Source organism: Microtus pennsylvanicus, chromosome 9 (genome assembly GCF_037038515.1).
Source record: "Microtus pennsylvanicus isolate mMicPen1 chromosome 9, mMicPen1.hap1, whole genome shotgun sequence".
Classification (NCBI taxonomy): domain Eukaryota; kingdom Metazoa; phylum Chordata; class Mammalia; order Rodentia; family Cricetidae; genus Microtus; species Microtus pennsylvanicus.
This window is the reverse complement of record NC_134587.1, coordinates 66,359,260-66,378,124: the sequence shown is the minus strand read 5'-3', so window position 1 is coordinate 66,378,124 and position 18,865 is coordinate 66,359,260. Positions and strand designations below refer to the sequence as shown.

At 47.0% G+C, this 18,865-nt stretch overlaps 1 protein-coding gene across 2 annotated transcripts in view; it reads left to right on the top strand.

Annotated features, from left to right (window-relative positions):
- The window catches only part of Ikbkb (inhibitor of nuclear factor kappa B kinase subunit beta), a 49,032-nt gene extending 33,138 nt beyond the window's left edge, over positions 1–15,894 (top strand). The window contains exons 11-22 of one of the 2 annotated variants that reach the window (XM_075986324.1): positions 265–459; positions 1,184–1,298; positions 2,506–2,629; positions 3,192–3,343; positions 3,496–3,557; positions 4,847–4,956; positions 6,156–6,205; positions 6,302–6,401; positions 6,553–6,700; positions 10,679–10,806; positions 13,594–13,684; positions 14,564–15,894. In XM_075986324.1, coding sequence (XP_075842439.1) covers positions 265–459; positions 1,184–1,298; positions 2,506–2,629; positions 3,192–3,343; positions 3,496–3,557; positions 4,847–4,956; positions 6,156–6,205; positions 6,302–6,401; positions 6,553–6,700; positions 10,679–10,806; positions 13,594–13,684; positions 14,564–14,632 — 1,344 coding nt within the window. In that variant the 3' untranslated portion in view covers positions 14,633–15,894. The remainder of the gene's footprint in view (positions 1–264; positions 460–1,183; positions 1,299–2,505; positions 2,630–3,191; positions 3,344–3,495; positions 3,558–4,846; positions 4,957–6,155; positions 6,206–6,301; positions 6,402–6,552; positions 6,701–10,678; positions 10,807–13,593; positions 13,685–14,563) is intronic. The other variant, XM_075986325.1, reaches the window with a different exon arrangement.
- Positions 15,895–18,865: the final 2,971 nt, after the last annotated feature.

The following is an 18,865-nucleotide window of genomic DNA, read 5'->3' as shown; positions in this document are numbered from 1 at the left end:
GGTTTGTTTGTAAAGAAATTTGCTTTCTGGGTTAGTGAGATGGCTCATCAGGTAAAGATGCTTGCAGCCTAGCCTGACAACCCAAGTTCAACCCTTGCAGCCTGCATAGTGAAAAGAGAGAACCAGCTCCTCAAACCGTCTTCCAGTCTCCATGCATGCACTGTGACATGCACACGTGCCCCCTCCCCCAGGACACAGACAAACATAGAAGGCACATACGTGTTAAGAGAATTGTTTTCCAATACCGTCTGGGTTGTGTTGCAGCTGGTTCATATCTTGAACATGGTCACAGGCACCGTTCACACATACCCTGTGACAGAGGATGAGAGTCTGCAGAGCCTGAAAACCAGAATCCGGGAAGACACGGGAATCCTGGAGAAAGACCAGGAGCTGCTGCAAGAGGCGGGGCTGGTGCTGCTCCCAGACAAGCCTGCTACCCAGTGCATCTCAGACAGCAAGGTGAGTTCCTGATTTCCTGTACCTTACCCTGTTTCCCTCTGACTTGGTCTCCGAGGAGACCATCAGCATGACAAGCAGTTAATCGCACCGTGTACAACTTGCTTGATGGGTCAGACCTCTAATGCTTTCTTGTGCCTCTGTTGCCACAGTCATGTTCTGTCCTTCTGGACCACACAGCTGTGCTGGGCACCTGTGCTTCTGGACCACACAGCTGTGCTGGGCACCTGTGCTTCTGGACCACACAGCTGTGCTGGGCACCTGTCCTTCTGGACCACACAGCTGTGCTGGGCACCTGTCCTTCTGGACCACACAGCTGTGCTGGGCACCTGTGCTTCTGGACCACACAGCTGTGCTGGGCACCTGTGCTTCTGGACCACACAGCTGTGCTGGGTACCTGTGCTCACTCTGTCCATCAGTGTGTGACGCGGTGCTTGCCCTGATGTGCTGATGGCGTAGAGGACGGAGCTCACATTAGCCTATGAGAACCAGGCTTTGCGCAGGGAAGTGTGGCGTGTACAGGGAACTCCTGCACAGCATAAATAGAACCTGATGTGAGGGGCAGGTTCAGATAAAGAGAGTAGGGAGGAAAGCAGGCTGAGTTATGTGGCTTCTCAGGCCCTGGTGGCATCCTCGCTGGGCAGTTGGCAGTACTCTGACTGTTCCTGTGTAGCTGGGAAGGAAGGGTGGAACCTCCAGGTCTCATTCTGTTCTCGTCTCTTTGCAGCCAAATGAGGGCCTCACGTCGGACATGAACCTTGTTTTTCTCTTTGACAACAGTAAAGTCACCTATGAGACTCAGATCACCCCCAGACCCCAACCTGAGAGTGTCAGCTGTATCCGTAAGTGCATCGTTTATTAAAATCTACCAGCTGTGATATTTAGGGTGATGCTGGAGTGGGAGACGGGAAGGAAATGTGTTCTGATGGTTCTGGGGTTCGGAAGCCTTCTGTATTTGAGATATGCAGAGAATAGTCCAGGCACTCTGTGTGTTGGAGGTGAAAGGCAAGAGGATCGGGAGTTTAACTTTATAGCAAGTTGAAGACTAGCCTGGGCTACATGAGACTCTGTTTCAAAAAAAAAGTTAATGAAGGTACCCGATACAAAAACAGAACACAAAACCACAAAAAATACCCCCAAAGGTATCTTTGTATACAATGAAAGAAAAGCACTTTTGCTCTGGTCTCCAGCCAGTAAGCTCACCTTCCAGCAAAAATACTTGGGCATCTCCTTCAAAAAAATGCAGTGTTCCGTACCTCCCTTTTCACTCATGTGTTCTCTTTATCTTCCTCATATTGGGAACACAGAACTGCTTTGTTCTGAATGACTGTATAGTATTCTATTGCACGACTGTTTGGTGGACATTTTAAGGATGCAGCTACTCCCAATTTGGGGCCCCTGTCTCACAGATACATACTTAGAATACACGGATCAAAGATCGACTCTCTCAAAGAGCTCCTGGACTTCTTGATTAAACATTTGTAGAACATCTGGCTAATGTTGTATCTATTTCTTTATTATTGGGGGTGGGGCATCTGTGCCACAGCACACCTGTAGAGATTAGAAGAAAGCTTTGTGGGATCAGATCTCTCCCACCTTTATGTGGGTCCCAAGACTGAACTCAGGTCACCAGGCTTGTGTGGCAAGAGCCGTTACCCACTGAGCCATCTCACCTGATGGTGTGTTTTCATGAAAATTTCATACATCCTTAAGTGTGGTGACGATAAGAACATCTACTGAAAATAACCCAGGCTAGCCTCAACCTCCCAGCAAATGTCCTGCCTCAGCCATGCAGGTGCTGGGATTGCAGGTGTGTGTCCCCATGCTTGACTCATTGGATTTCTTCAAATCGAATTGGTAGTAGCTTTTAGTTGGCCCTCTATACGATTAATGGAACACCGAAATGTTTAAACTAATAATGAACCATAATGCCTGCAGAATTATGTAACAGTATATAGATTATATAACTCTAAAATCACCAGCAATGCCATGGGGGCAGGATGTGGTTCCCTGGAGCTGATGCCCTCTCTGACAGCTATTTGTTTCCAGTTCAGGAGCCCAAGCGGAACCTCTCTTTCTTCCAGCTGAGGAAAGTGTGGGGTCAAGTCTGGCACAGCATCCAGACGCTGAAGGAAGACTGCAACCGGCTACAGCAGGGACAGCGAGCTGCCATGTACGGTGCTGGTTTACTGAATGTATTTTAAATTGCCTGTTGGCTTTGGCTCTAGAGAGGTGGCTGAGGCAGGGTTCCAGAAGCAACTCTTAGGCGGGACAAGAGGAGACTCTGGTTTGGATGAAAGGGAGTGGTTGAGTGGGCTGACTGGAGGGAGGCCCTTGGGCTTCCTAAGGTCAGGGGTTGGTAAATGGGGCAGGCGTGCAGAACTTAGGTCTGGGCAGCTCATCCGTGTGCAATCTGGAGCTTGGAGAAGCTTAGTGAGCCCTGGGTGAGGGACACTGCCCTGGCTGGTGTGCGGGGACTTGCTGATAGATTCTCCGATTAGGATGAGTATATTGGGCTGTGTGTAGTACCTCAGCCAATTCCATCTTTGGCAAAGACCTTTATGTGTTGGTGCGGGCTAGGAAGTTGTCCTTATGATTCTAAGAGGCTGATTCGGTGACTGTGAGTGATTACGGCCAAGCCTCTCTTGGCAGAGGATTTTGTTACTATATAAGAAGTGTTCCCAGCTGCCAAGTGTGTCCCAAGGTTCTGGTTCTGCTTCTTACCATCCCCGCAGGATGAATCTCCTTCGGAACAACAGCTGCCTTTCCAAGATGAAGAACGCCATGGCCTCCATGGCACAGCAGCTCAAGGCCAAGTTGGATTTCTTCAAATCCAGCATCCAGATTGACCTGGAGAAGTACCGAGAGCAGACTGAGTTCGGGATCAGTGAGTGTGCTCCGCAGTGAGCTGGAAACACTTCCCCCTTCTCTTCCCCCTTCTCCTCCTTTCTTCCTGGCATTTCTCTGACCTTTATAATTCAGTTTTTAACTTCTGTTTTCAGTTTTATGATGTTTTTGTTTTTCATATATTTTTCCTAGCATCAGAGAAGCTGCTGCTGGCCTGGAAGGAGATGGAGCAGGCTGTGGAGCTGTGCGGGCGGGTAGGAGACCCACCCTAGCTAGGGTTCTGTACTATGGTGTCTGAAGCTTTGTTCTGCCATTTTCCACTTTCTCATCCAATACTGGTTTGAGCTGCTTTTTCAAAATTGAAGGTTTCCTCACCACATCCTTTGACCTTAACCAAACTTGCTGGAAGGAACAGAAGTGGTGGCTGCGGGGAGCCCTGAGATACCAGGCTTGAGAGATGGGCAGAGTTTGTCCACATTTAGGAAAAAAAGGAAAATATCAGATTCCCTTGGGAAAACTAAAGCTGCCTTATATTAAATGGAGCATCAGTGGGGAGATCAGTGCCCCCTCTTCACAGAGGTTTCTGCATGAATTCACTGAAACATGGAATCTGTAAGTAAGAAGGGTTTAAACAGAAAAGCTCAGCACAGTATACTTTAGATGCCACTGGAAACCCCTCTTCGTAAGGTCAGAGAAGGAAGTGTAGCTTGGTGCATTGTGCACAGATCCAAGGCCCTGCCTGCCAGAGCTTTTCCTGTCTTCACGCCCTGTGTGCTGGGTAGGGGACTTCGCCTGTGCCACTTTGTGGATGACTTTTTGAGTGAGACCTAACAGGTTAATGTATACTTAAAGGTACATGGGCATGAGGCCCCCAGAATGGCTCAGAGGGTAGAGATGCTTGCTGCAGTAAGCCTACTGACTCGAGTGTGATGTCCAGAACACACTTTTTTAAAAGTTGGTAATAGCACACATCTGTAATCTCTGTGCTCCTCTAGCAAACTGAGAGGCAGAGACAGAGACAAGTGATAGCCTGGAATACACAATCAGAACCAACATGGACAGCAGAATGAGAGAACCCACTCCTGAAAGTGTCCTCCAACCTCCACACACATAGGCACTGTGGCAATGCATTCCAGCATGCACGTACGCAGAAATAAATCTTCCAAAAAAAAAACATTAAAAGTGTGTGTCCTATCCTCACCAATTTGATACTCAGCCCTAGCACTTGCTTTTGTGTAGGAAAAGATGAAGTGATACGTACTGGGCATCTATTCCTCCAGATACTGTGCTTACTCCTGTTTTTAAGCCTGTAGTTAAGCCCTGCTAGAGGTTTGTTTTATGGAAGGAAACTGTGGCTTACGGTTAAGTGACTGCCGAGGGTCTCACACTAGGAATATCCAGCTTCAAACCGTCTTCCTCATGAGCCCACATTCCTTCTAGCCAGTCAGTGGAAAGTCTCCTATGAGTTAGCAGGGCCCAGCACGTCTCTTGTCTCAGGATGCCCTGGTTACATCAGTTGGCATGAGCACAGCTTTTCCATCAGGAGGACGACGTGAAGCATCTGGTAGAGCGGATGATGGCCCTGCAGACTGATATCGTGGACCTACAGAGGAGCCCCATGGGTCGGAAGCAGGGGGGCACACTGGACGACCTGTGAGTACCACCAGGGAGGACTGCACTGTACCCCAGAATGCACCGACACCCTGTAGAGTTTCTGATGTGGGAAAATTGCCTCAGGGGGTTCCTTCTGTGGGGCATGTCTTCTGGTGTATCACCTTGGCAAGGAAAAGTGACCTCACAGAGTGTAAGGAGCCTTTCAGACTATGAGAAATACACACACATGCATACACGCACTCACACAAGCATACACGCACGCACACACACGCACTCACACATGCATACACGCACTCACGCAAGCATGCAGACCTTTCTGTGGCAGCAGACATGCCTGTTCATCCAGCCCATCCTTGTCTAGGTGTGGCTCCCAGAGCAGGAAGTAGGACTGAGTCCCCAAGTTTGGCATTGTGTCCAAGAGGGGTCAAGGCGTCCACACAAATCCACCCTACCTGGAGAACCTAGCATGCAGTCTTGTGTGCTGGCAGAAGGGGCCCAGGCAGGTGGTTCAGCTTGACAAGGGCTCTGTCACCTGAGCGATCAGTGTCCCCTGGTGCTCTTACTAGAATTCTTAGGGTGAGAAACCTAAAAACAACGAATTATTTGTTCTCCATTGTATTTTATTTTTTAGCCCTTTACTCTTCATGTTTCCAAATAAAAATCTTCTCCCTCCTTCTCTCTCTCTCTCTGTCTCTCTCTCTCAGTGTGTGTGTGTGTGTGTGTGTGTGTGTGTGTGTGTGTGTGTGCGTGCATATGTGTGTTGTTTGTTTCAAAACAGGGTATTATTATATATTGACTGACCCAGTACTTGCTAGAGAGCCAAGAAAGACCTGCCTCAAATTCACAGGAAGACACTACTTCAGCTTCCTGAGTGCTCAGGCTATGTGTGTGGAGCCAGGGTCAGCTCATCTTCTCAGCCTGTATCAGGGAAGAGACAGGAGTTTATATCTAGCCTTGTACTTACAGTTTTGAGGACAAGTATTTTCTTAGTAAGGTCCAGAAATGGCACCTTGAATCACTCTTGTAGCCAAGCAGAGAAGGAATATAATCCTTAAGTTTGCTCTTGTTTGGGGCATTTGGATTTTCTAAATAGTACCAAAACTGGCAGGGTTTTTTTTTCCCCATTGAGAATATATGACCAGTTGTCTAAAAAATGGCTGTTCTGCTGGTAAGAATTAGCAGACCAGTGCTTTAAATGTCGTTGGTGGACCTTGAGTCTAGCCTCTTCTCTCTTCCAGAGAGGAGCAAGCGAGGGAGCTCTATAGACGACTAAGGGAGAAGCCGAGAGGTAGGTGGTTGTGGCCCTGGGACATTGTGTCTTGTCTCTGAGACACTGGTCTCCCCCAGAGACCAGGAGGAAGAACTATGCCCCTCTCTTCTGCAGACCAGAGGACAGACGGTGACAGTCAGGAAATGGTCCGGCTCCTACTCCAGGCAATCCAAAGCTTCGAGAAAAAAGTACGAGTGATTTACACACAGCTCAGGTAGGTGCTCCCTCTCTTGCTGCGGGACAGGATGTGGAATTAGCCTACACAATGAAGAAACAGCCTGGTTGCTGGTAGGATCCCTAATAGTCAGGAGCAACGCTGTGCCAGCCCAGATCTCATGGAAGTGTGGCTCGTTTCTTCTTCACAGTAAAACTGTGGTCTGTAAGCAGAAGGCACTGGAGTTGCTGCCCAAGGTGGAAGAAGTGGTGAGCCTTATGAATGAGGACGAGAAGACTGTGGTCCGGCTCCAGGAGAAGCGGCAGAAGGAGCTCTGGAACCTTCTGAAGATTGCCTGTGTGAGTGGCCTCTGCCCCAGCCTCTCAGGTCCCACCCCCTGTGCTGCCACTACTCTCTGAAGAGGCACATGCTCCTCAGCTCTCCTTAGCTGGCACTCATTTGTGACGTGGAGTAGACAGGAAGGCCTCTTTGAAGGGAAGGTTTTTGTGAGGTGATTCTATTTACCCATGTGGCTACTGTAACTACCACAAGTGGAGGCACTCCAAACAGCATTGTTCTTTCAGAGTATCGGAGGCCAGAAGTTAAGAATCCAGCTATTACTGGGCAGTGGTGGCACCTGCCCTTAATCCGCCAGATAGACGCAGGCCAATCTCTGAGTTAAAGGACAGCCAGGACTACACAGAGAAACTGTGCCTCAAAAAAACAAAAAACAAAACCAAAAAAAAGACTTAGGCCTCCCCTCCCCCAGCTGCCCCGTGTTTAGTCCCTAGCAAAACACACACACACTACATGCACGTGCGCACACAAACACACACACACACAATACACACAAGCACACACAGGTAGCTCACCTATAATCCCAGCACTTTTTGAGACAGGAGGATGGTGAGTTGAGGCCAGCTGAAGCTATGTTGTCAATCCTGTTAAGGTGTTAGGGGCGGATGAAGAGGTGTCACTGGCTTGAAAACACCTGATGATGTCAGAGCCCAGAATTATATCTGGAAGACTCCTTTTCCAAATCGGCCATATTTGTAGGTTCCAGGAGTTAGAACATGGACATCTCTTGTTCAGCACTGGTTGGCCCTCACCCAGGTTTCTACTGCTGCTGGCACTGTAGCCAGACCTTCTTATGCACAACTTCTGATTTTCAGTTAGTGGATATTTATTGTACATAATAACTGGGTTTCATGGAGACAGGTGCATACAAATATATAATGTATTTTGACCTCCTCCTCCGTAGTCCACTATTCTTCCTGTTTTTAACCGCTCGCCCTCCTACTTTTCTCATTCCCTCTGCTTTTATGGTATGTGTGGGTAGTTATATAGACTCCAGGATTCACCAATGAGAGAAAATGTGCTATTTGTCCTTCCAATGGCTGAATTTAATAAGATTATGTCCAGCCCCATTTTTCTGCAAACATAATTTTATTCTTCTTATGGCTGTAATAAATCCCGTTGTGTCTGTGTACCACATCTTCTTTGTCTATTTCTCTGTGGGACTCCTGGGTTGTTTCCATAACTGTGTTACTGTGACTAGTCCTATAACACTAAATGTAAGTGTCTCTTTCGTATGTTCATTTGGAGTCCTTTGGTAAATACTGAGGAGTGGTATACTGGATCTTACGGTAGGTCTATCGTGTTTCTTTGAGGAGCCACTACACTGATTTTCATGGTAGTCAATACCATTTTATATGTCCACCACAGAGTGTAAATGTTCCCTTTTGTATGTGTCCTTGCCAGCATTTGACGTAACTTGTTTTCTTGACGCCACTGTTACTAGGGCAGTTGGAATCTCAAGGTAGTGTTAATTTGATTTTTCTAATAGTAATGTGGGACATTTCTTCCTATGTTTATTGGCCATATATTATTTTATCTTTTGAGAGCTGTCTGTTCAATTCACTAGCCCATTGGATTGTGGTTTTCTTGGTCTTCAATTTTGCATATCCTAGCTATTAACTGTCTGTCAGACGAGGGGTGCAGACGAGGGGTGCTTCTTTTGTTGTGTTGAAACTTTCTGGTTCCGTGCAAAGCCATGCGCCCACTCCTTGCTGTTATTTCCTAAGAGCTTGGCACTTTGCAAAATATCCTGTACGTGCTTGTGAAATATTCTCCTTATCCTATCCTCTCATCATTTCAGATCTTAAATTGAGATTTTGATCCATTGGAGCTGATTTGTGTGTGTGCAGAATGCGACATAGGGACCCGGTTTTATGTTTTCCATACAGATCTCTAGTTCTCCCGGGACCATTAGTTGAAGAGACTGCCTTTGCCCTCATGATTTGCTTTTGTGTCTTCGAGACAGGGTCTCTCTGTAGCTTTGGAGCCTGTCCTGGTACTTGCTCTTGTAGACCAGGCTGGTCTCGAACTCACAGAGATCCGCCTGCCTCTGCCTCCCTAGTGCTGGGATTAAAGGCGTGCGCCACCACTGCCCGGCGTGTACACACTGCCTGGAATACAGGAGCTGCTAGGAGAGGGACCTGTTATTGAAAATATACCAGGAAGTAAGAGAAGGCGGCAAAAGAAAATTTCAATCACTAGTAACGTCAAGAGCGAAGAGCACCTAGCATGGCGGTGCACACCTGTGCTCCCAGCACCTGGGAGTCTGGAGCAGGAAGTTCAAGGCTAGCTGGGACCCGGCCTCAGATAACAGAACAACCCAGAAGGGCAAAGAAAGGGAGGCGACTTATTATAGAAGCAAGATACAAAATGGTGCTGTGTAAAGATTTTTTTTTTAATTTTTATTTTATCTTCATTGGTGATTTACCTGCATGTATGTTTGTGTGAGGGTGCCAGAAGCCCTGGAGCTGGACAGGTGTGAACCATCATGTGGGTGCTGGGAATGGAACCCGGGTCCTGTGGAAGAGCAGCCAGTGATCTTAGCTGCTGAGCCATCTCTCCAGCCCCTTTGTAAAGATTCTTGACTGGAGCATCCCAAATAGGCCAAGGGAGGAGATGGCGTACTGGAAGATTCACCGTGGCAGGGCACAGTTCACGGTCACTGCTGAGAACTGAAGGAGTCCCAGTCAGGAGCATTACTGGCAGGTTTCCCTGGAGATGGGAGCTGGGGATAGTTCCTCCTGTAAGAACAGAGAGGGGAGGGGAAATCCGAGATAATACATGCTGCCCTGCGCTGCCATCTGCGTCCACTGAGTGCCCGGCACTGTGGAAGCAGAGGTTATGTGGGGGCTGAATATGGCATTCACTCTAGGCTGGTGAGGGCTGCAGACAAGGACCTGAAAGAGAGCGCTCTAGACTGAGTAAAGAAGTGTACAATGGGGGCTGGAGAGATGGCTCAGTGGTTAAGAGCACTGACTGCTCTTCCAGAAGTCCTGAGTTCAATTCCCAGCAACCACATGGTGGCTCACAGCCATCTATAATGAGACCTGGTGCCCCTTTCTGGCTTGCGGGCACACATGAAAGGAATGCTGTACACATAATAAATAAATAAAAAAAAAGAAGTGTACAATGCTGGAGTGTGCAGGATGGCAGCCTGTGAATTCAGGGAGGAACCCCAGCTTTCTCAGAAGTGCTTGGTGTGATGAGCACATTCCAGAAGGGTGCGTGCTGTCTGGATGGTGAGAGTGACCCGAGACTGGACACGACTAACTGGCTTGTGTGGGACACCCCTTATTCTTACAAATAAGGGAAAACCCTAAAGGATTCGCTCTTCCCCTTCCTAATGGAATCACTCAAGTGGTAGCTAGTGACTGAATGCGACCCTTTGTTAGGTCTCAGCACTAAGAGACAGGCATTGCAGTGAGAGGAGCTGAGGGTTCCTGTGGGGAGTAGGCTACCCCAGCTGTGGGAGCTGGTCCGCATGGAATGACCTTCCACGCCGAATTGCTTAGGGTAGAAATGGGGGGAGCAGACATCTGGCCAACTGTGGCTAGAGACTCAACTGGAACTTGCTCTGTAAAGGTTTTCTCTTTCCTGGCAGACACTATAGCCCCTCCCTGGCAAGACTTTTAGCTTCTCTTTTGCTTCCTGCCTCCTAACTTTTAACCAGGCTGGCCTCAAACTCAGAGATCTGCCTTCCTGTGCCTCCCAAGTGCTGGGATTAAAGGTGGTCACCACCACCGCCCGGCTCCTTCCTCTTCTCTTTGATTTATTTTATTTTTAATTGTGTGTTATTGTGCAGATGTCTGATGGCCAGAGGATTGGATCCCCCTGGGACTGCAGTCAGAGACATTTGTGAGCCAGTGTGGGTGCTAGCATCCAAACCAGATTCTCTACAAGAACCTAAGTAGTCACCGAGCCACCTCCCCAGTCCACCGACTCTATAATTTTATTGACTGTCTTTTTTTGTTGTCATTCAGAGTAAAGTCCGAGGTCCTGTCAGTGGGAGCCCAGATAGCATGAATGTGTCTCGGCTTAGTCACCCTGGTCAGCTAATGTCCCAGCCGTCCAGTACCTGTGACAGCTTGCCTGACTCAGCCAAGAAAAGGTAAGCTATGTAACAGTGCCAAGTGTGATAATGTTCAAGGACACACGGGAGACTAGGCCTGGACGAGCATGCTTGTCCCCAGTCACTTCCGCCTGAGGATCTTGTATGCTTCTCGTTTTCGTGTCTGCCGGGTCCTATGGACACAGGCATGTTTTATAAGTCTGTTCCCATAGTCCCTTGTCGCTTGCTAACCTGTCCAAGAGTTGGATTTCAAATTGTTTAATGAGAATTTTGAAATTGTTAGTCAGGCTGTACATCGATGCTAATTGTTCTTTAAAACACTTCAGGTGTGCCCTCTTTGTCACACCTGGGTCCCTGGCCTTGTCCCTTCCAGGCCCCTCCCTCTGGAGTGACCAGGCTGCTGTTCCCACCCAGCGCCTCCCTTCATCCTCCTTTTCACCCCTAATTTTCTTTTCTTTTCCTTTTTTTTTTAAATTTTTGCTTTATTTTCTATTTCTGAATGTGGGAGGATGTGCCAAGGTACACCGCCAGGGTCAGAGGGCCATTTGTGGAAGCTGGTTCCCTTCTTCCCCCATGTGAACCCTGGGGACTGGACTCAAGTCACCAGACTTGGCCGCAAGTACCTTTACCTGCTGAGCCATCCCATAGGCCTTCTTTTCTCTTTCCTGGCAGACACTACAGCCCCTCCCTGGCAACACTTTTAGCTTCTCTTTCACTTCCTGCCTCCTAACTTTTAACCAAGTCTTCTGTTTACCTGGGGTGACATTCTGACCAAGTCACTTGATCAGAAATCAATCGTGAGGTTTTTTTCTCCATTCTAGACAAGGTTTAAACTCTTTAAAGCATTTGCGAACACCTCAGTGTGGTTCTTGGGTTAGTCTGCTGTCTCTTATAAATGGCTTGCCCTAGTCTAGTTCACCCTGAAGCAGCAGCAGCAACAATAACAATACAGGCTCTGGGGTCCCCCTGGAGACCCTCTGAATTGGGGTGGTACCCAGCAGTTCCTTCTGACTGGTTCTGCTACACACTGGAGTACAAAGATTTGCTTACTGACAAGACAGACCCTCCTTCCTCAGATGTCCCTTGTGGTGGTTTCTACCTGCAAGGCACGCTGCTTCCCGTCCTGCACACCCACTCACTGCCCCGTCTTGGGGGTTGCTTTGTTCATCTCCACTGACACTGTTCATTTCTTCTGCATACTGGGCCCCTTGCATGACAGGTGCTATTTTAATGCAGTGCCTGTTGGTCTAGTTGTTTTAGGCATAGGAAGGAGGTAGGTGATGGCCTACAGTGATCGTGGGGAGGGATGAACTGACTGGTAGAGGGTATAAGGTTTATTTGGGGGGTGATAAAACTTGCTGTAAGTAGTTATCAATAGTGATGGTTGTGCAGCTCTCCATATGCTAAAGCCATGAGTTGTCACAGTGTGAACAGGCAAGCTTTATAACATAAATTACATGACAATAAAGATGTTTAGGAAATTCCTATTCTTGATCCTAGGGAGTGTATAGTCTTTGGTGTTTCATCATATGTTACTATGGAGTCTTAATTAACGCTTCCATCTCTTGTAAGCTTCTGGAGGTCAGACACTGATTCATTGACCTCTCAGTTATCTCTGGAGCTGACATGAGCCTTTAGCCTAGCTAAGAACTCTGTGGATATGCTCTTCTTTTCCACACAGAATGTCACGTTTGAAGGAGAAGGGAAGTCTGGGGCTCTGTCTTGGTACTTTTCCTCCAGCGGTACCCACAGCGCTCAGAAAGGTTCGGCTGTGAACAGGGGCAGGGGTAGGGGTGACCGCTTTATCTCCCTGTGTCACAGGCTGTGGTTGGAAAAGGACACGTAGTTTGTTTGACTTGCCCCAGTGTCATGAAGACAGTCCATGATAGCAGACCAGTTATTCAGTCTAGATGTGCCTTCCCAGACCTTCGCAGTGTGTACACTCGTTATCCCTTTCCAAACCTGTGAGCTGCTATAGCACAGTGACAGAGCCCTTGACTAGGATGTGCTCAATTCCTGTTCACTCCCCCACCCCACCTCCAAAAAAACCTCAGAACACAGTTGATGGGGAACATTTTTTTTAATTTATCTATTATGTATACAGTGTTCTGCCTGCATATGTGCCTGCAGGCCAGAAGAGGGCACCAGATCTCATTACAGATGGTTGTGAGCCACCATGTGGTTGCTGGGAATTAAACTCAGGACCTCCGGAAGAGGTGCCAATGCTTTTAACCTCTGAGCCATCTCTCCAGCCTGATGGGGAACATTTTTAGATTTCGGCACTTTGGGGAGAAATTCAGTGATATGTAAATCAAAAAGAAGTCTTGGAGCTAAAACAGCTAAGACAGCACAACAGATAAAAGCGTTGGCTGCTATTGCAGAGGACCTGAGCGAGTTCCCAGCACCCACATGGCATTTCACAAGCGTCTGTAACGCCAATTCCAGGGGATCCAATGGCCTCTTTTGGCCTCCATGGGCACTGCATGTCCACTATGCACAAACATACATGCAGGCAAATGCCTAAGCACATAAAACAAAAACAGATCCTTTAAAAAAAAAGTCTTTTGCTTTTTTTGCTATATGAAGATCTGTTTACTGCTCCATATGTTCAGCCATGTTGTCTGTCTCTCATGAAATTTAAGCATCTGGGTAGGGGTTAACTAGACCCATGAAATCGCCAGCCAGCAATGCTGTGCTCTATGACATGAGTGCTTCCTACACTGTTTTTAGAACAGTGTGCAAGTTCCTTAGCGTGTTTGAAAGCAGGAGATTTGCTCTGGTAAGATCTTGATGATCTTGTTCTGGTAATCTGACCCTTGTCTTCAGTGAGGAACTGGTGGCTGAAGCACATGCCCTCCGCACCCGGCTAGAGAGCACGCTGCAAGATACCGTGAAGGAGCAAGACCGCAGCTTCACGGTAACAACCCTCGGGGACCCCAGCTTGCCCGCTCCCTTCCTTTCTGTAGCAAAAGATGAGAGGAGGAGGGAAAGCGACTTGGTGTCAGCCTTGGCACATACATTTTTAAGTTTTTTGTAACTATTTCATGCTTAGAAATGCCATGTGCATCCGTCATCTTATTCCTTATGAGAAATTAATCTCAGTGAGGAGGCAGCGGTGTTCCCAGAAGCCCCTTCCCTATCTTTGGGACCACTGCAGAACATCTGTTTGTGTTGGGCACAGTACTGGGCTCCGTGACAAAAGAGGAACCTGTCATGCATAGCCTGCGGCTCAGGGACTCAGGATTTAGCCACAGGCAGTGTCAGAGAAACTGACCTGAAGAAATCTAGCTGTGATTCGGGTGCTTTCAGACAAAGCGTAAATGATGATCGGTGTCTACATGGACTTTTCCTACTAACACAATTGTCTGCTCCCTGCTTTCACTTCTAACGTGGGGGGAATCAGAAGAAACCCTGCCGCCAGTTGCCATCGTCTCTAATCTGCTCATGTGTCTGTCACGTGTGAGCCTCCCTAACTCCTGCTGCTTTTTACCTCCTGGTACTGTTTCTTCCATCTCACTACTTGCTTGCACTTTAACCAGAGAAAGGGGAAGCCTCATCCGTTGGCATGGAAACATAGCTGAGTACCACCTTCCTGCAGAGAGTGTGTGAGTGAGCTCTCTGTGTGACCTCCACGCTCCACAGGCACTGAGTTCCAGGAACTCCAGCTGGTGCCAGAACTGATGCTGATAATGTATGAACATCCTTTTAGATTGTGCTGCTTGCCTCCTGAAGAGGAAAGATGTCCATGGCCACTGAGTATTTAATGTGCCTATTTAATGTGCCTGTTAACTTTCAGAGTCTAGACTGGAGCTGGTTACAGATGGAGAACGACGAAAGGGGTAGCCTGGAGCAGGCCTGTGACTGAGGTTCCTATGGACTGACCCCATGCTCTGGATGTGATGATGCTCGGGTGTCTCCAGCACCCAGCTGGAAATCTCACTCTCCCAGCAACTGTGACGTTTGCCCTCGGCAGCCTGCTGGCCCCGTCTGCACACTGGACATCCTCTGCCACAGAAGCACAGGAAGTACCAGTTATGGGCATTCACAGCATCGACGCTTCCTAGCTGCTTCCTCTGTTGTTAAGAAGAAATCGTTGAGTAGTTTGCCACCCAGAGCATATGGCAAATGTTTGTCCTGAGTGTTTCCAGGCAGCAGCCAAGCTGCCCCCTGTGGACCACTGCAGGGAGAGACCTGCCCTGCCCATCCTTCCTCACCCCACAGCTCGGGCTTCCTCTGCATCCAGAGGATCAAATCATAAGTTTGACGGTCCTGACTTTCTTCCTCTTTTCACCTCCCCACTGGTAAATATCATTTCTGCTTTCTGTGCTGCTCATTGTGGCAAATGATCTTTAACCAAGGTGTAGTGATGCCAAGATCCCTGCTGTCTCTGGTCCTCCAAGCCACAGAGTGTGCCACTTACAGAGCCAGGCAGACTGGAAATGCAGCTACCTTCTCTTGAGTCCCAAAGATTACCTGGAATCAGTTGTCATGAAGAAGAAAGACAGACGAAGGGTTTGTGCCTTCTGCTACCCTACTGAACACTCTGCCACTCCTCTGTGCCTGCCAGGTGTGTGTGTGCATGAGTGTGCATGTGCGTGAGTTTAGGATGGGATGTTGCTGCCTCTTTCTTACATTAGCTAGGAGCATTATTAAAATGGTTTATTTTATAAATAGTTTCTATATTTTATAACATTACTCAGATATATATTCTAGTATCAAATGTGTATTTCTACAATAAACCATCACTAGTTCTTGTGAGCTCAAAACTCAACACCATAGAAAATTCTGTAAAATTGAATGGAATATGTCTAGATCATGATCATTTCAACAAAACTTGTGTTTATCTGTGCGTGTGTGTGTGTGTGTGTGTGTGTGTGTGTGTGTGTGTACATGCATGTATAAAAGCAAAACAGCCTCAGGTTATCATAAACAGGTTTATTTGGTTAGAAAAGAAACAAACTGGGAACAGGAATTTCAAAGTGGCCACCACAGAGTCGGTATGAAGCATCAATGGTCAAGTGTTCAGAAGGGACTTCGTACTTTGATTGCTTCTTAGAGAGTCAAACTGTACACTGGTAAACTATCTGAAAACTCATAATAAAGACCCTGGCTTAAACTTAATGTAAACTGATCCTTGAGTAATGTCATTTGACCATAGAGCCCCGCCCCTCCTGTGTGCTCAAGGTCTACTAACATCCAGAAGTACTGGAGTCAAGAAAACATGATTTTAGAACTCCTGGAAAGGGCATAGTGGGAATAAGACCAGAAAGGCTGGGAGGAGATTGGGAAGGGAATGAATGTTGGGCTAAGAGCTGTGGTTTAATAAACAGTCGGGAGTCATGGAAAAACTTTATGCAAGAAAATGACATTAACCCAAAGCACTAATTTAGAAAGTTTGTCACTAGACCTTCGTAATTTATGACAAGGTGAAATTCAAGGCTTATTTTTGTTTCCACAAAAAATGAATGTCTTAGTTTGTGTTTCTATTGCTGTGATGAAACACCACGATCAAAAAGCAAGTAGGGGAGGAAAGAGTTTATTTGCCTTACAATTCTACATCAAAGAAAGTCAGGGCAGGAATCTGGAGGCAGGAGCTGATGCAGAGGTCATGGAGGGGTTTTCATTACTGGCTTGTTCCCCAGGACTTACTCAGCCTGCTTTCTTATAGAACCTAAGATCACCTACCCAGGCCTGACCCCACCCACAATGGGCTGGTCCCTCTTCTGTCAATCACTAATTAAGAAAATGTCCTACAACCTGATCTTATGGAGGCATCTTCTCAATTGAGGTTCCCTATGTTCAGATAACTCTAGCTTGAGTTAAGTTAGCTAGCCAGGACCATAAAATAAATACATTTTTCCCCTTCTGAGTACAGGTGAAATTCTGGAACACTGCCTTAAATGAATCAGAGAGGGCAGACTAAGCCAGGATCTGAAGACTGACAATGACTGTGAGTTCCTTGGGGGCCTGTTCTAAGCCAACTAGTGGAGTCCCACAAAAAAAAAAAAAAACCCAGGGAAAAAACTTTCTCTCTCCAACTATAACGAATGACATAGCTAAAATAAATTTATTCTTAACGTGTAAGGCAAGAAATTGCAATCTAGATTTCAGCAAGACTCTACTTCCCCTAAAGGTTTGGGAAGGGAACCTTTGCCGTCCTCGTCCCATTGAGTTATTATTTCCAGATAAGCCTCAGCTTGGGTTAGCATCTCTTCTTAGGGGTCATTGAATCACCTACTTTTCTCTCATTTTGGGGCCAGCCTGGTCTACAGAGTGAGTTCCAGGAGAGCCAGGGCTACACAGAGAAACTCTTGGGGGAAAAAAGTGTTCAATATCCCTAGTCATCAGGGAAACGCAACTAAAACTGCTTTGAGACCTGCCTTACCCCAGTCAGAACGGCAAGCATCGGGAAGTCTCATAACATGTGTTGAAGAGGATGCGGTGAAAGAGGAACCCTTATTCATGGCTGGCAGGGGTGCAAACTAACACAGCCATCATGGAAATGAGAGGTTCCTCAAAGATTAAAACTGGAACTATACGACACAGCATTTCACTCCTAGGCTTATACTCAAAGACTCCCACACCCACACCTCGAGATATCTGCATGCCCATTTTTGTTGCTGCTTCGTTTACTATAGCAGGGAACTGGAACAAACCCAGATGTCTATCAACAGATGAATGGATAATAAAAATCTGGTACATATATAAAGTGGGATATTATTCTTCTCTATAGAAAAATGAAATCACAAGCTTCGAGAAAGTGGATGGGTTTAGAATGTATAATATTAAGGGAGGATACACAGCCATACAACCTCAAAAGGAAAACAGGCTGCATGTTCTACTTGATGTGTATTCTGGCCTCTAAAGCATCTGGATATACAAATGTACACCTGGGTATAGGGCAACATTTAGGAAGGAGAGCAAGAAAGATATTAAGCGATGAGGATGTGATGCAGGAAAAAGACGGATAAGGTCGGGCAAGAGGATGGGTAGAAAGCGACTTGCTGTTCTGGTTGGACGGATAGAAAGCAACTTGCTGTTCTGGTTTTACCACCCACACTGTCTTTCCTGCCAATCCTCACATCTCTGTTTGTAGCTGATGCTTTGGGGATGGGCTTTCCTGCTTCTACAGGGACTCCACCCCCGTTGTTATCCTCATGCCCCCCTCGTCTTCACCATGACTCTGCGTGGTCCCTTTTATGAGAGAGGTATTTTTTAAACATTCTCTCTAAACCAGGGGTTCCCAGTCTTCCTAATGCTGTGACCCTCAAATACAGCTCCTCATGTTGTGGTGACCCCCAACCATAAACTTATTTTTGTTGCTACTTCATAACTAATTTTGCTACTGTTATGAATTATAATGTAAGTGTCTGTGTCTTCCAATGGTCTTCAGTGACCCCTGTGAAAACGTTTGACCCCAGAGGGGCCGCGGCCCACAGGTTGAGAACCAGTGCTCTCACTGGACCCTGTCTCTCACTGCCCAAGGGCTGTCCTATTTCCTTGTTTAGTTTTGTTTATTCCTGCAGTGTTGTGGGTGCACAGTGTTGAGGACCTCATTTTTGCTAAGCATGCACTCTCACAGAGAATCACTCATATTCTTGACCCGTTTTCAGGCCATGTCATCACTCCCTGTCAAGGAAAGTGCTTGACTTGCCATTACTGTGTATCCCACACCCAAAGCAGTGCCCTGTCCTTCGTAATAAAAGTCGTTTATCTAAAGCATTTCTGTATTATGAAAATAATAATAATGCGTTGATGGGCCTGGTGGTCCCAGCACCCACGAGACTGAGGCAGGAGGATTTCTGTGAGTTCGAAATCTACATATTGCAGTCTGGACTACATAGAGGCATCCCATCTCAGAACAAAATAAAAGCTAAAACTAAACAAGCCACAACAACAATTATGGAAATTTTAAAGTTAGGATTGGGGCAGAAAATAAAAGTATATGTTCCAACATGCTAATAATGGCTAAGCTGGAGGACAACTGATTTTAATTTTCCTTTCCTTTTCTTTTCAGATTTACTTACACTAGTATGTATCATAACAATTTTAACTTTGTGCTCAAATCACTCGCTGCAATTGCAGTTACTATGAACCC